The 13,622-nt window shown below is 46.7% G+C and overlaps 6 protein-coding genes across 6 annotated transcripts; 2 read left to right on the forward strand and 4 right to left on the reverse strand.

The window, feature by feature from the left end:
• Positions 1-254: 254 nt before the first annotated feature.
• On the reverse strand, positions 255-4,087 carry LOC6594304 (importin-13). The gene is made up of 8 exons (XM_002019766.2): positions 3,787-4,087; positions 3,163-3,659; positions 2,416-3,097; positions 1,755-2,354; positions 1,489-1,686; positions 1,279-1,416; positions 661-1,220; positions 255-601 (listed from the first exon to the last, which is right to left on the reverse strand). The coding sequence occupies exons 1-8, from the start codon at positions 3,955-3,957 to the stop codon at positions 517-519; spliced, it is 2,931 nt and encodes a 976-aa protein (XP_002019802.1). The 5' UTR covers positions 3,958-4,087; the 3' UTR covers positions 255-516.
• A 199-nt stretch (positions 4,088-4,286) lies between these two features.
• LOC6594305 lies at positions 4,287-5,800 on the reverse strand. The gene is made up of 3 exons (XM_002019767.2): positions 5,743-5,800; positions 5,391-5,683; positions 4,287-5,334 (listed from the first exon to the last, which is right to left on the reverse strand). The coding sequence occupies exons 1-3, from the start codon at positions 5,782-5,784 to the stop codon at positions 4,542-4,544; spliced, it is 1,128 nt and encodes a 375-aa protein (XP_002019803.1). The 5' UTR covers positions 5,785-5,800; the 3' UTR covers positions 4,287-4,541.
• A 167-nt stretch (positions 5,801-5,967) lies between these two features.
• LOC6594306 (actin-related protein 5) lies at positions 5,968-8,037 on the forward strand. Its single transcript, XM_002019768.2, has 2 exons — positions 5,968-6,488; positions 6,548-8,037. The coding sequence occupies exons 1-2, from the start codon at positions 5,985-5,987 to the stop codon at positions 7,997-7,999; spliced, it is 1,956 nt and encodes a 651-aa protein (XP_002019804.1). The 5' UTR covers positions 5,968-5,984; the 3' UTR covers positions 8,000-8,037.
• Positions 7,948-8,791, reverse strand: LOC6594307 (proteasome assembly chaperone 2). Its single transcript, XM_002019769.2, has one exon. The coding sequence runs from the start codon at positions 8,767-8,769 to the stop codon at positions 8,026-8,028; it is 744 nt and encodes a 247-aa protein (XP_002019805.1). The 5' UTR covers positions 8,770-8,791; the 3' UTR covers positions 7,948-8,025.
• Positions 8,792-9,100: 309 nt separating this feature from the next.
• On the forward strand, positions 9,101-11,287 carry LOC6594308 (mediator of RNA polymerase II transcription subunit 17). The gene is made up of 3 exons (XM_002019770.2): positions 9,101-9,211; positions 9,272-11,027; positions 11,091-11,287. The coding sequence occupies exons 1-3, from the start codon at positions 9,123-9,125 to the stop codon at positions 11,172-11,174; spliced, it is 1,929 nt and encodes a 642-aa protein (XP_002019806.1). The 5' UTR covers positions 9,101-9,122; the 3' UTR covers positions 11,175-11,287.
• Positions 11,288-11,997: 710 nt separating this feature from the next.
• LOC6594309 lies at positions 11,998-12,582 on the reverse strand. Its single transcript, XM_002019771.2, has 2 exons — positions 12,276-12,582; positions 11,998-12,209 (listed from the first exon to the last, which is right to left on the reverse strand). The coding sequence occupies exons 1-2, from the start codon at positions 12,546-12,548 to the stop codon at positions 12,075-12,077; spliced, it is 408 nt and encodes a 135-aa protein (XP_002019807.1). The 5' UTR covers positions 12,549-12,582; the 3' UTR covers positions 11,998-12,074.
• Between the last annotated feature and the right edge of the window lie 1,040 nt (positions 12,583-13,622).

Here is a 13,622-nt window from a genome sequence, read left to right on the forward strand (position 1 = left end):
TTGGCATTATAGATACATACACGATATGGGGAAAAGTTGCAAAACAATAATAATAATGGCAAGGTCTAGAAAAAAACTGGGGATTAAAAATTCATAAAAACTTGAAAGGCAGATTTTTTTCATACACGAGGAAATGGTGAAAAATCGAAACTTTCTAAATTTTAAGAATAATAAAATATTTATGTATAAAAAAAATTTAAAAAAATATAAAACAAACAATAAATATAAATGAGTTATACACCCTATGGAAAAAATTGTAAATGAAAGCATGTAATTTTTGTAAAATTATAAATAAAAGTTTGTCTTGTCGAGAGTTTTTGGAGATGTTAAAAACTAAGGCGGTGGCGGGTGTGGGAGGTGCGGTAACAACAACTTAAGGTCGAGGAACATTTACAGAGTCGCCTAAATTACAGTCTAAATACATGGGACACAGGACAGAAACACATTTAGAATCCAGTTTTGAAAAGCAAAGGTGCGCGATTTGGTTGGCCTCTAAATAGCTTCAGGCTTCCACATTTACTGGAACTTTTCGGTGAGTCCGCGCAACTTGATGGCCATCTCCGACAGATGCTGTTGCAGCAGCCGCTTGTTCACCTTTTCCCTGTAAAACAGAAGTCGTTTATAAGCACTTTGCTGCATCAATTTTAAGGCCACACTCACTTGATAATCAAAGAAACATATCGCGACTTTTCTGCATCGTTTAATAGCGGTGTGGGGAAATGGGGGACGGACATCACGGTCTTTAGCCAGATGGCCAGCTCCGCAGGATACTTTTTGTTAAAGGCCAATATGATATCGGCAAACTTGTCCACCTGCGAGCGTGGCGTCAAATATCCCACGCACATCATGATGAAGTACACGGTCTGTTCGCCAGTTTTCAACACGACCTCGGTGATGTGTTCGTGGTTGCGCGACTGAATCGTAAAGTGTGTCATGAACTGTATGCCGCAGCGTATGGCACCGCTTTCGGGCAGCGTCATGCAACGCTGGCCGTAGTAGACGAGGCGATCGTAGGCCAGTGTCTTGTCTTCCAATGCCTGAGGTATTTTCTTCACAATCTGAGCCAGGCAGCCAAAGAAGGCCTCCATGGTGTCCGATATATTCGAGAAGTTCTGCTGTGGCGTGTTCTCAAATAGCTTGAAGCTGTGCTTGATAAACTCCCGCAGAAGTTCTTGCATATAGGGCTTACAGCCCTCTTCCCTGTAAAACATGACAATAGTCTGCGGAAGAGAAACTAAATTAAATGATTTCCAACAGAGAGATAGAGAGAGTACGCACTGTCTTGGATATCTCTAGCGTTGGTGCACAGCAGCGTGTCTGGAAGCTGGCCACAATAAAGTAGCACAGATCCTGCAGCATGGGCCGGAAGCTGCTTCTTAGGTTCATTATGGCATGCTTCATGGCGCTACAGGCGGCCTATAAGTTAAGAACGAGTATGATTTATAGCATTTAGTGCATCCAGCATATGGGGTAAACCAATCTTTTTACCTCTAAGACATCTAGCTCCTCCACCCACATCTCGGCAATGCGCCTAAAAATTGGCATTGTTCTTTGCATGACCAACAAAACGGGCTGGACAATCTGTATTTCCTTGTCCTCTTCACTCAAATCGGTATTCAATGAAGAAAACAGAGTGGAGATCATGTTGAGACGGAAAATTGTGCGAATCCGTGCCGTGGGAGTTTTCTGTAGGAATATAAGAAGCCTTTTTGTATTCATACATTTCAGGGGTAGTGGATTTTGGTTGCACTTACTCCATCGGATTGGCAAATGGCCTGCAACTCCTCAAAGCATGGACTGACTATTATGTCCAAGTACTTGGGTATACCATCGGGCGGCAAGAGGCTCATCAATTTGCCAATGCTAAACATCAGCCGCACCGAGTCCGAGTTCTTCATGCGCCCGGCGTTGAGCGACGCATGGCACGCATTGAGCAGCGGCTCGGCGTATGGCTTTAATTGCAGCTGACAGTCGCGACACAGCTCCTTCAGACCGAGCGTGGCCTGGGCCGACATGGACGAGTTGAGGCCGCGCACCAGCAGATCTATGGCCGCCGGTATATAGGTGGGATTCTCCATTAACCAATTGCAATAGGAACCAATTGTCTCCAGGGCCGTGCCCAGCAGCTTAACGTTCATTTTCTCGTATGGTATCTCGTTCAGGACACGCATCAAATTTGGAATTTGTCTCGAAGTGTCGTTGGTAAAGTGCTCGGCCACCGATTGAAACGAATAGATGCAGGCCTCCAGTTTGGTCCAGTGCGTCGGATGGCGTTGCATATCGGCTATGGCCTCGTCCAACATCGCCGACAAGATCACCAATATGTAATCGTGCAAGACATCATAGCAGTACATCTAGTAACAGGAGGGGAGGCATGAGCAATGTTTCTTTGAATTTGACTCAGTAAGCACTTACAAAGGTATCGGATATATCCTGTCTATAGCATCGAAAACATTCCAGATCATCAGAGCTCCATCTGTCCAGTGATTTCTCATCGGGCTGCTCCGATTTCCTCACCAGAATGCTGGTCAAGTGTGCGTACAGCGGCTTTATGTACTCCCAGCATCGGCGCTTGTGTTCCTCGTTTGTCATGGCGAAGACCTCGTCCTGCAGCATATACCAGAAGGCCAGGGCCATGGTGCTGCAGGATTCCTCAACCGGATAGATGCCCGGCTTGTCCGTGCAGTGTAAAATCTCCTGCACCATGCGATTCACTGTAATCGGTAGAATCGGATCCGGCGAGATGACGCCGCTCAGCAGCAGCGAGGAGTGGCGCTCCACGGCGGACACAAACAGCATGTAAATGTGGACGATGATGTCCTCGTTGTCATTATCCCGCTTCCACTCCATTTTTGTGATCTCACAGAGCGAGTCCAGATACATTCGCAGCAGAACAAATGCCGTCTTCGGATAGCTGTGGCTCTCCGGCTGGATCATGATGTTCACCATGGACTTGAGACAGTTCTCGGCCAGCTCATTCTCATCGGCGGACATGCAGCCATCGCCAGTTTGAACGGCGGGCCAGTAGCACTTGTTGACCACCTCCAAAAGGACAGCCGTAATGGTCACGCAAGCCTCCAGGGAGTAGCCAATATTCCTAAGGGGCGAGAGAGTCAAGTCAACAATTACCGCATGCAATAGCGAAATGTGCATTTCACTCACTTGATCCAAGTGCCAACGCACTTGACAGCTCGTATCATGTTGCTGTAGGCCTCTGCATCCCACACGCGGTTCATCTGCTGCCTCAGATATGCCTCCATCGTCTGCAGAATGACCGGAACCCGCTTGCCGACCTCCGCTCGCAACGTGACCCGCTTCACTGAGGTGTGTATAACCTGCGCCTCCTCTGGTATGGCCGTCAGCACCTCCAGCATAATCCAGAGCTGGACGTCGGGCTTGACATTGGGTATGCGCTGGTTCTGAAAGGTATCAATCACCTCCTCAATGGCATTGGGCCACTCATCGAGCATGTGGACAATATATGCGCCCAGTGCAATGCACAGGCGATTGAGGACAATCTTTGGTCCGCCAGCAAATTGGACAATTTTCTCGAGAATCTTTTGCTTGAGCTCCTCGCGATTCTCCGGCGGCACTTCATTCCAGTGCTTCATCAGCTTGGCGTGCAGGGTGATTGCGCCAAAAAACTGCACCTCTTGGCTCTGCGCGGGAAGAGAGTAGTTTAGAGTAGAGTTGAGTAGGTGCAAGCATCGTGGCATGTGTATGCATTTGCATGCACGAGTATACATATTGAATTAATTGATGCGCAGGTCTATGTACATATCTTACCTTGCCCAGTTGCATTAGCTGCCATGAAAATTGCCAGGCTTGCGGGCTGCCCTCGGCCTCCGTAAGCCATTCGTGCGTAATTGCCTGCTCTTGGGAGTTTGAGCGATAGAATACGACAACAGCCTCCTCCAGACGTGCAATATCAATGTTTTCCAAATTGATTCGTTCCATTTTGCCGTTTTAGAACTGTCCCGGGTATCGATTAGCTACAATTGATTGGTTTTTTGTTTTGATATTGCCTGAGGAAGGCCCAGGGCCCAGACTTTTAGCCAGGATTTTGCGACTCGGTTTTTAGTCACGAAGAAGTTTTTTTTGTGCTGCTTCTTCTTCTTTGCTTATTGACCGAATATTAGGGTTGCCAACATAACAAATTCTTGCCGCTGATATTCTGATATGACACAAAACAAAACAAACACACAATGTGCATTTATTGGGGGAAACAAAATTTAAACGGAATTAAATCTTATTTTATTAATCCAATTTGTAAAATCCAATAATCGTAGTTTAAAAGTTTTATTTATTTTAAGAAACAAGATCTGTCAAAACATTTCAAGGCAAGTAGTCAAACTAACAAGTAGCAAGCAGTGCATTAATTACAAAAATATAAATTGTATAAATTATTGCAAATTTAATTAAAACATTGTTCTTAAATTTGTCTTGTTTGTATTTATGTTAGAATTTTTTTTGTTCGTTCCTTAATTATTTTTCGGATTTAATTTTTGAAACGACGACGAGGAGGTTTTAAACAAATACATTTAAAAGAATGTAAATTGTAGGCGCCAAAAGCAGTATTTAAGCTTGAAGCCCTGCTCGGCAATAGATGTTTTGCTCTCACGATCAACGTAGAGCACAACTTCCTGGTTATCCAATATGATTGAAGCTGCTTTTTCGGCAAAATCGTCGCTCTTGGGATCCAACATAGTTCGATCCGTCACAATCCACTTATCCGTCACTATTCCAACGTTCTGCTGCTCGAAAAGTTTGAAAATAGTGCCCAATTCCTTGTCCTTTCCAATGATGGGCAGTATAAAAGAGCACTTTATCAAGCCAAAAAACTCGATAATGCTGAAGCATTTGTAACGGGGATAAATGGTGCTTGTACCATTGGCTATCCACTCACAGGTTTTCTTATCCTCAGATATAATCATTAAATTATTACCAAATACATTTACAGAGTCGCTTTCGCTGAACTGGAGGGTATCGCAGTCCTCGAATTTGTCAAAGAGCCCATGAAAATGGTCCATAAGAGAGTCGAATCCAGACGTTGAGTCGGTTTCATTGATCACCAAAACAAATTTACGCTTTTCTGGCATTACACCGGCATATATAAGTTCGTCATCTTCGCTCAGTCTTTTTTTTGCGCTACATGCAACTACTGTTTCGGCTGTATCCTTCACACCTGTGGTGTCCTTAGCAACTCCAGGTTGGGTAATATGAGACCCGTGAGGCTCGATTCTAATACACCCAGAAGAACATGTAGCTTTCTCTGTCTCTGGTACAATTGCCGTATTTACTGGATCGTCCAAATTCTCCTTGGAAAGACGCGCCCTGAGTATTACATTTTAGACACATTCGTTTGTATTTAGAGGGAATGGTTTAATTACCTTTTTTCTTTCTCTATGGTCAAATTTCTAGTCTCCGGTTCTCCTTTCTTCTGATTGTAGCACTGGAATTGCAGAACGCAGACGAATTCCTTCATTTTGTACAGCGAGACAGCCGTCCCGTTGATTTCAGCCACTTGATAATCCAGGACTGCAGACAACTTGCATTGGTCGCCAATGGTTTTTCCAAGCGAGTAAATCTGCTGCAGATCTGCTGGGATGCCTATGGACGGTTCCAGTAGCAGCTTCAACTCATAAACTGTCGCATCATCATCTATTGGCAAAAGTAGCGGCAGCTGCGAAGAAATTATTGGCATTATACTGTGTCAACTATGCAGTATTATTTATTGCTCACCGTTGAGTTTCCCTCAGTCTCCAACTTAAATTTTACGTACATTTTTTAAATAAATTAAAAGAATGCACGCGGAAAATTTTGCACTTACAGTTATATTTCAGGGTTGTCATGCCTTGCAAGCAAGATTGGCGCTGTATGGTGTCGGAAGCTAAGTGCACCTTCCAACACTTGAGTTTGCGGCATTTATTTACCTTGATTGTACCGCATATTGAAATTGCTAGTTCCTTTATAAAAGCATCGAAATGGGTTCGCCGAAGCGCGTTTTGGTTATAGACAATGGTTCATACGAATGCCGTGTAGGCTGGAACAACACCAAGGAGCCAGCGCTACGATTCAGAAACGTCTTGACCAAACCTCGCAAAGATAGAAAGAAGGAAGCCATTCCGGACACCACAGACGGTGCCCCGACTCCAGTCGCAGCTGAGGTACCAGCCGAAATACAAGTCGGCAATGACATAACCAACATCGAAGCAGTGCGGGCTCATCTAAAGTCGCCATTCGAGAGGAACATCATAACCAACTGGAACCATCAGGAGCAGATCTTTGATTATATTTTCACCAAAATGGGCTTCGAGGGAGAGCAGAGCATAGCAAATCCGATTGTGCTGACCGAGGCGCTGGCCAATCCCAACTTCTGCCGCCAGAACATGAGCGAACTGCTCTTTGAATGCTATGGCATTCCAGCCGTTTCGTATGGCATCGATGCCCTCTACAGTTGGGAGCACTATCAAAATCGTCGCAAGAAGGTTGACACAGCCACCGTCAAAAATGTGTGATTTGATTGATTAAAGAGTTATATTTGCAGGTATCGGATGCCCTCATCATCTCCTTTGGCTACAGCACCACCCACGTGATCCCAGTGCTGAATGGCAAGCTCCAGCTGCAGCATGTGCGTCGCCTGAATGTCGGAGGCTATCACATTATCACATATTTGCTGTGTCTGATGCAAATGAAGTATCCCGTGCATCTGAATGCCATCTCCATTAGCCGAATGGAGAAGCTGGTCCACGAGCATTGCCACATTGCTGTCGACTACAGGGAGGAGCTGCTCAAATGGGGACAAATAGACTATTACGAGGAGCACATCATGAAGATCCAGCTGCCATACAATCCAGTCACGGCCACCAACGCTTTGCTCACAGCCGAGCAGAAGCTGGAGAAGCGTCGCGAGTTGGCGATGCGCCTGCTGGAGATTAAGAATCGTAGGGAGGGCGAAAAGCTGCTCGAGGATGAGCAACAATTGTTTGTGTACAACAAACTTCGACAGCTCTATGAGCAGGATAAGCTGCAGAAGTTCGAGCTGGCTCTGGCCCAGCAGCAGATTGGCAATCTGGATGAATTGGACTCGCTCATCAGCACAATTAGTAATCGCATCAAGCGCATCAAGGAACGTCCCCTGAGCTCACCGAAGCCCAGCAAGCAGCAGGAAAAAATTGACAAAATGCCAAAGGCCCCCGAGGGCGTATCCCAGGCGGATTGGTTGGCCGAGCTACAGAGCAAGCGTGAGCAGCTACTGCAGCGCAAACAGACCCGCCAGCAGCAGCGACAGGAGCAGGGAAAACGGCACACGCATGCCGCGCAGGAGCGGATGCGTATCATCTCGACGCTGGCGCGCAGCGAGAAACGTCGCAAGGCCAATGGCGAGGAGGAGGACGATGGCTTTGGCATGAACGACAACGACTGGGACGTGTACAAGCGCATCAATCGCTATAACGACGACAGCGATTCGGATGCCGACAACGAGCAGTTGCTGGAGTTCGAGAAAATTCTCAGCCACTACGACGTGAACTTTGATGATGGCAATGCGGTGCAGACCCAGAGCGCAGCGGAAAACTATCAATTGCATTTCGGTGTCGAGGATATCCGTGTGCCGGAGATTCTCTTTCAGCCAAGCATGATTGGGTCCCCGGAGGCGGGCCTGGCGGAGCTGATAGCCTTTGTGCTGAAGCTCTTCACCGCCCAGGAACAGCAGCGCATGGTAGAGCACGTCTATCTAACCGGGGGTTGTGCTCAGTTCCGTGGTCTCAAAGAGCGTCTGGCCAGGGAGTTTCTGGAAATGCGTCCTTTCCAGTCGAAGTTTTCCATTTACGAATCGGATGATCATACGCTGAGCGCCTGGCTGGGTGCCTGCGTCCAGGCCGGTCAGCCCAACTTTGGTCAGACGCTGACAACGCGCAAGGATTACCAGGAACACGGCAGTGAATATTTCAGGGAGCATCGTGCTAGCAATCTCTTTTATCCTACACCGAAAGATTAACATTTATTTGTCCAAAATATACACAACTAGAATAGAAACTCTGTTACATCGTTGCCAAAGAGCAAGTTCCAGGATTTGGGGACGGTCAGCTTGAAGCTGCCATCGCCACCGCCGCGTAGCTGAAGGAAGTCCTCGCACAGTTCGTTCAGTTCTCTCACGATCAGACTGGCATCTGTGGAGTTGTCGCCCTCTATTAGGTAGCGGAACAGCAGCATGACTTGCACTTGAGCCTCATCGAAGGCCTTGAACAACTGCAAGGCGTTGCCGCCTCCATAGATAGCCTCTCCGGTGTGCTCCTTCCACTTGATGAGATCGGGATTGCCAAGCTGGGCAGCGTGGGCCAGCTTAAAATTCTCACTGGCACGGTAGGCCCAGGGCGATGCCTCAATAACCCGTTTCTCAAAGCCAAAGCTGCCACTGAGAATGATCACTCGCTTGGCACCTTTGATGAGCTCCACCAATTGCTGCTGGAAGTTGCGTGTGTGTCGCGCGATCCACGGTGCCCGGAACTGTATGACCAGCAGCTTGTCCTCGACTCCCTCGTACAGCTCACACGATGAGACCTTCTCGTTGGGTTCATGCTGGTAGGCAGATGGACCGAAGACCGGTATGAGCGCTGGATGGGTGACGGATCCAATGCGCTTGAGCTGTTTGGAGGCAATCAACAGGTCGCAGGCGAGTTGAGCCGCATTTCCCACACATATGCTGGGTATAATGACAGTGTAATCAGTCACATCCAACGTCTCTTCCTTACTCTTTAGAAACAACATAATAATATTATTTATTTCGGTTGGAGTCCAAAATGAGAAGTCAGAAAATATGAAAGTAATGTTTTAGTGTTGTAAAATGTTCCGGACAGCCACAATAAACCTGATGGCAACTCTACCGTATGCTTACTATTCTAAAATAAATGGTTTGCAAGCTTAAAAACTACCCATAATATTTGTCGCAAATTGAATAATTAAATTGCATTATTTCCAGCCACTTTTTTTAATATCAATACCATTGAAATAAACCGATTACTGATAGTCTCCTTTATCGATTGGCAACCGCAGACGCTTGGCAACTCTACCTCTTGCTTGCATTTTTTTGCCAATGTTTTCCGGCAAATTCGTCAACAAAAATGTCCAATTCTGTGAATATATCGGTGGAAACCACTTGCGAGAACCAGATACGAGAGATTGGATATGATGGCACCGAGTTGTACCAACCGTAAGTGCTCGATTTGAGTGAAACTGGCTTTTCTCAACAAGTTGTTGATGAACTTTTCAGACCGCCGACTCTATCCGAGAGCCTGGCCAAGTGTGCGGCCCGCATAGACTTCAGCAAAACATCGCTGGACGATCTGAAGAAGGAGGAGAAGACAGCCGCAGCTGCTGAGGAAGAGAACAAAGATGGTACTCAGTTCCAGGAGAGCCTTTGGCCCTGGGATGCCGTGCGGAACAAGCTCAAAGATGCGCTGACCGAAATCTGTGTGCTATCCGATGTGATTTCCATAGCCAAGGACAAGCGATATTTGGTGCTAGATCCTCTGCTGGAGGAGGGCGACGATACAAAGCCCATTGTTCAGGTTTATAGTCGGAAAAAGGCTATCTCACAAGCGGCCCAGGTTTTGCTGAGTGGCGCCGAGCGTCTTCGCAATGCCCACAGCGAACAGCGTAGCCGGAACGTGTCCGACTTTCACATAGAACTGTTGCGCCTGCGTCAAAACTGGCGCTTGAAGAAGGTATCCAATGCGATCATAGGAGATCTCAGCTACCGCACAGCGGGATCGAAATTCGGAATGAGCGGCACCTTCGAGGTAACCAAGGCGGAGGAGGCATCCGACGACGACAGTGCCAGCACCTCGACTACCAGCAGCAGCACAGCCACCAACAATGGCATGCAGATGAAGGCCAGCTCCGCTCTGAGGGTAATTGTACCGGCTGAGCTGCAAGGTGTGGCCTACATTAAAGTCATCACGCAAAAAGACCAAGAGGATCTATGCACAGCACAGGTGAATCTGATGGGACACGGTCCTAACATAACCGCTCAGGTTGGCGTTTGGCAGAAGACGCTGGAGTTTGCCCAGAACGTTCTCTTCTGCAAGGAGCTCTTCGCACAGCTGGCACGCGAGGCCATTCAGCTGCAGGCGCCTATTCCGCATGTGGTCATTGGGAATCAGATCCGAGCCACCCTGCTGCCCAATATTCAACTGATCATCTCCCTGTGCCACTCCACCACCTTTGACTCCAACCAACCGGCTCCGATTAACGATCACGATCATGTGCTGGAGCATTCCCTTCACCAGTTGCTGCGGGAAGTTCACTACAAGAATTCGCACCATCCGTTCCCCCATCCGGCAAGTGCTCCACTGGGTCCAACGAAGAAGCGTATGCTGGCCGGTCCCATGGCTGCCGATCGTGAAACGCTCCTGGACATGACCAAATCGCAGACCATACTGGAACAGATCATTGCCCAGGCCCAGCATATCTTCATGCGCAAGCGCACTCAGTACGTGCTGGATACGCTGGCGAGGGATGTAAAGGATCCCCAGATTGTTTCCCACTGGAATGCCATGAACAGTCCCACCATGTCCTGTGTGAAGATCAACATAGTTACTCACGGCTACGATGCCATTGGGCGAACTTCGCTCGTTATCCATGTCAAGGAGCGTTCACTGAAGTGCATCTGTCGTGACGGACGCGTCATGCGATTGTCCTATGAGCCGCAGGAGCTGCGTGACCTGATACTTTGCCAAATAAACTCTCATCAAATCTCCTGCTTGGTCAGCCTGGCCCGCTGCATGGCCTGGACGGTGCTCTCGAATAGCAATCATCTGGGCATTGGCAAGGTGGAGCCTCTGGGCAATGCCAGTTCCTGCCTTCTGGCCTCCCCGAATGGTGATCGCATGATAGCCGTTCAAATACGCTGCGATCCTCAAATTGATGTTAAGGTTTACATAGCGAGAAGTCCGCGACAGGACTTCTTTCCCAGTCCTTTGGTGCCGGAGAAGTTGTGGGAGAATCTGGGTGGCAATTTCAAGGAGGTAGGTCTCAGCTCTAGTCTCATATTCTCTAATATTTGCTAATATTTTCTCAATCTTTGTCAGGTGAAGTTTGATAAAATCGAGGGCAAGAGTTTCCTGAACAAAATGGAATTTCTGATGGCCTCACTCACCAGCAATACGGCCTAAGGATGCAATAGGGCCTAACCAATATAAATATTGTTCGTAACTCGATTTAGTTCTCTGTTTAAGGAATTTTAAAAGTAAAAGAATTATAATTAAGGCTATCTATCGATCTAATATTTATATTAATTTATTGGACCTATAAAAAACAAGCAAATCTACAACGCCGCCAAAAACAAGACATGCAGCGTATAATTTCAACAATAGACGACCTATCAACCACCTTCATCGCCGAAACCCTACCATTTCGCTCCCAAAACTTGTAAATTGTTGATCTGCATGGACAGCCTATCCGCAACATCCTCTTTACGGAAGTGGGATCACAACAAATCACAACAATCCAGGAAATAAGACAAATTTTAAGCTCTCACTTAACAAAAAGCACCATACTGTGGGCTCCCAGCCACCAAGGAATCAATGGAAGACGCAGGAGACTTGCACCATCTATGCTCTTTACCCCTTTCAATGGTAGGGACATACAAAATCGAATCAAGCTACACCTCGACGAAAAGAAACTCTCGGAATGGGCATTCTTTAGCCATAAAGCCCAACTGATTTCACATCAGACTACAGTCTGTCGTCGGCAGAAGGGCATGCGGGACGTTCATTCGTTCATCCTCACGGGAACGACGTGGACCTCCTGGATACCTGCAGTCTCTTATATAGCATAAGGTTGTACATTTTTCGAACACATCGCCCAACAGACTACTTAAGAAACCCCTCTCAAGGAAACAAATTTCTCAAACAAACTAAATTAAAAATATAGCGTAATATTCCCCAAGTTTCCAGTCGAAGGCCCCAGCAGCTAGTACTCCTTAAATTCAATAGATCCAGTAATGTAGATTAGACTTCATTTGTTAAATAAATATGTATATAGTTATATTCAGAGAGATGAATCCGTGGGGATCAGTGCATCAGGCTGTAGCTGACGTGATTGTTCCATAGCCTCGGCTGATACAAGTGCACCTCCGGTGTCATATTTCGCTGATGGGTGATGGTGAAGGTGTCCTCGAGGCTAACAACATTAGCGCGATTGGTGCTCTGCAAGAAGACAGAAGAATCGGTAATCTCTGAACTGCCCTGCACTAGCTTGGCTGTTTGGCTCACCCAGCGTTCTAGGTCACAGAAACTGATGTTGTAGTTCTGCCCCCGTGGCTGCAGTGTCAGCACCTCCTGATCCCCAACAGGTTGGGCGACACGCAGATAGAGTCCACGATTGGTGGAGAACAGAATGGGAACTCGCTTGGCCGGCGCCGAACCGGCTCCAGTTGTGGCACCAGCAATCTGTCGATAGGTCGGGCAATGGTTCACCGAGGCTACAGTCTCCGCCGGCGGCTGTCTGTCCCCTGCGGCGCCAACAGCAGTGCGCACCAGTCCCATGCAAGTGTGGAAACAGGACGACGCCACTTTGTTGCATTAATGCGAGTATTTGCAACTTGCAAGGCCTGATTTCTTCAGTGCAATTTGATGGACATGCATTTTCCCTTGCCTTCCCTGGCCGCTGCTTTATCGATTTTTTGCCTTGTGCAGCATTAGCCGCAACGCTCCTATCACTACTGACCACTGTCCGCTGAAAGTGTAATTAACTGCTCAATTTGTATGGGCCCCCATCGAGCGGGCCGGTTGCCCCGACAACCCAATGTATTCCTCGACTGGCCACCCGACTCTCCTCCGACACTAAACTGCACTGTCCATTCATTAGCCACGTTCGTGTGCCGGGCCAATTGGCCCTGTCTGTCTGTGGTTACCGAGACACGGGCCTGATAACATGCCGCACGCACTTTGCTGCCAAATTGTTCAATTATAACAAAAACAGACAACTTTTCCAAGAGATCGGCCCCGCCAGATTTCCAGCTGTGATTGCAATGAACAAAACCATTATCTACAAGAGTGGAAAATGCCATAAATAGTACCATTCCAAAGCCCATTATTATTTGGAGAAAACAGTTGCAGACGGACAGAGTCTGGGTTCTTTTTTCTTATATCTATTGATCTGATTGCTTTCCAATTCAAAAACAAATTAAAACCACATTAGATATTTTTTTTTTACTTTTTACAAATATTGTTTTAAAACTTTATTTCATTTTATATTATATTGTTGTTGTTGTTTTGTTTGTGTTGTGTACTTGTAAATTGTATAATTAACACTAAAATACTTATTTAAACATATTTCCATATTCAATCGGTTTGTTTTGTATTCATTTCGTTTTTTTTTTTGATTTTTTTTCTGGGTTACGTTTTTGCCATTTTTTTGTTTTTCTCATTTGTTGTTTTGGGTGGGGGGAGGGGGACAGGGTTGGGGGGCATTTATACTTTTGTTTTACTTATAATTCCGCGCCATTATACATACATATATGTTTGCTTGCTGTTTTGTTTTGTTTTGTTTTGTTTCGTTTTATTCTTTTAATATAGATCCAGCAATTTAAACGCTTAAACCGTAAGCGTTAGTAAATA

The sequence above is a fragment of the Drosophila persimilis genome, unplaced genomic scaffold, assembly GCF_003286085.1.
Source record: "Drosophila persimilis strain 14011-0111.01,24,50 unplaced genomic scaffold, DperRS2 tig00003933-arrow-pilon, whole genome shotgun sequence".
Taxonomy (NCBI): domain Eukaryota; kingdom Metazoa; phylum Arthropoda; class Insecta; order Diptera; family Drosophilidae; genus Drosophila; species Drosophila persimilis.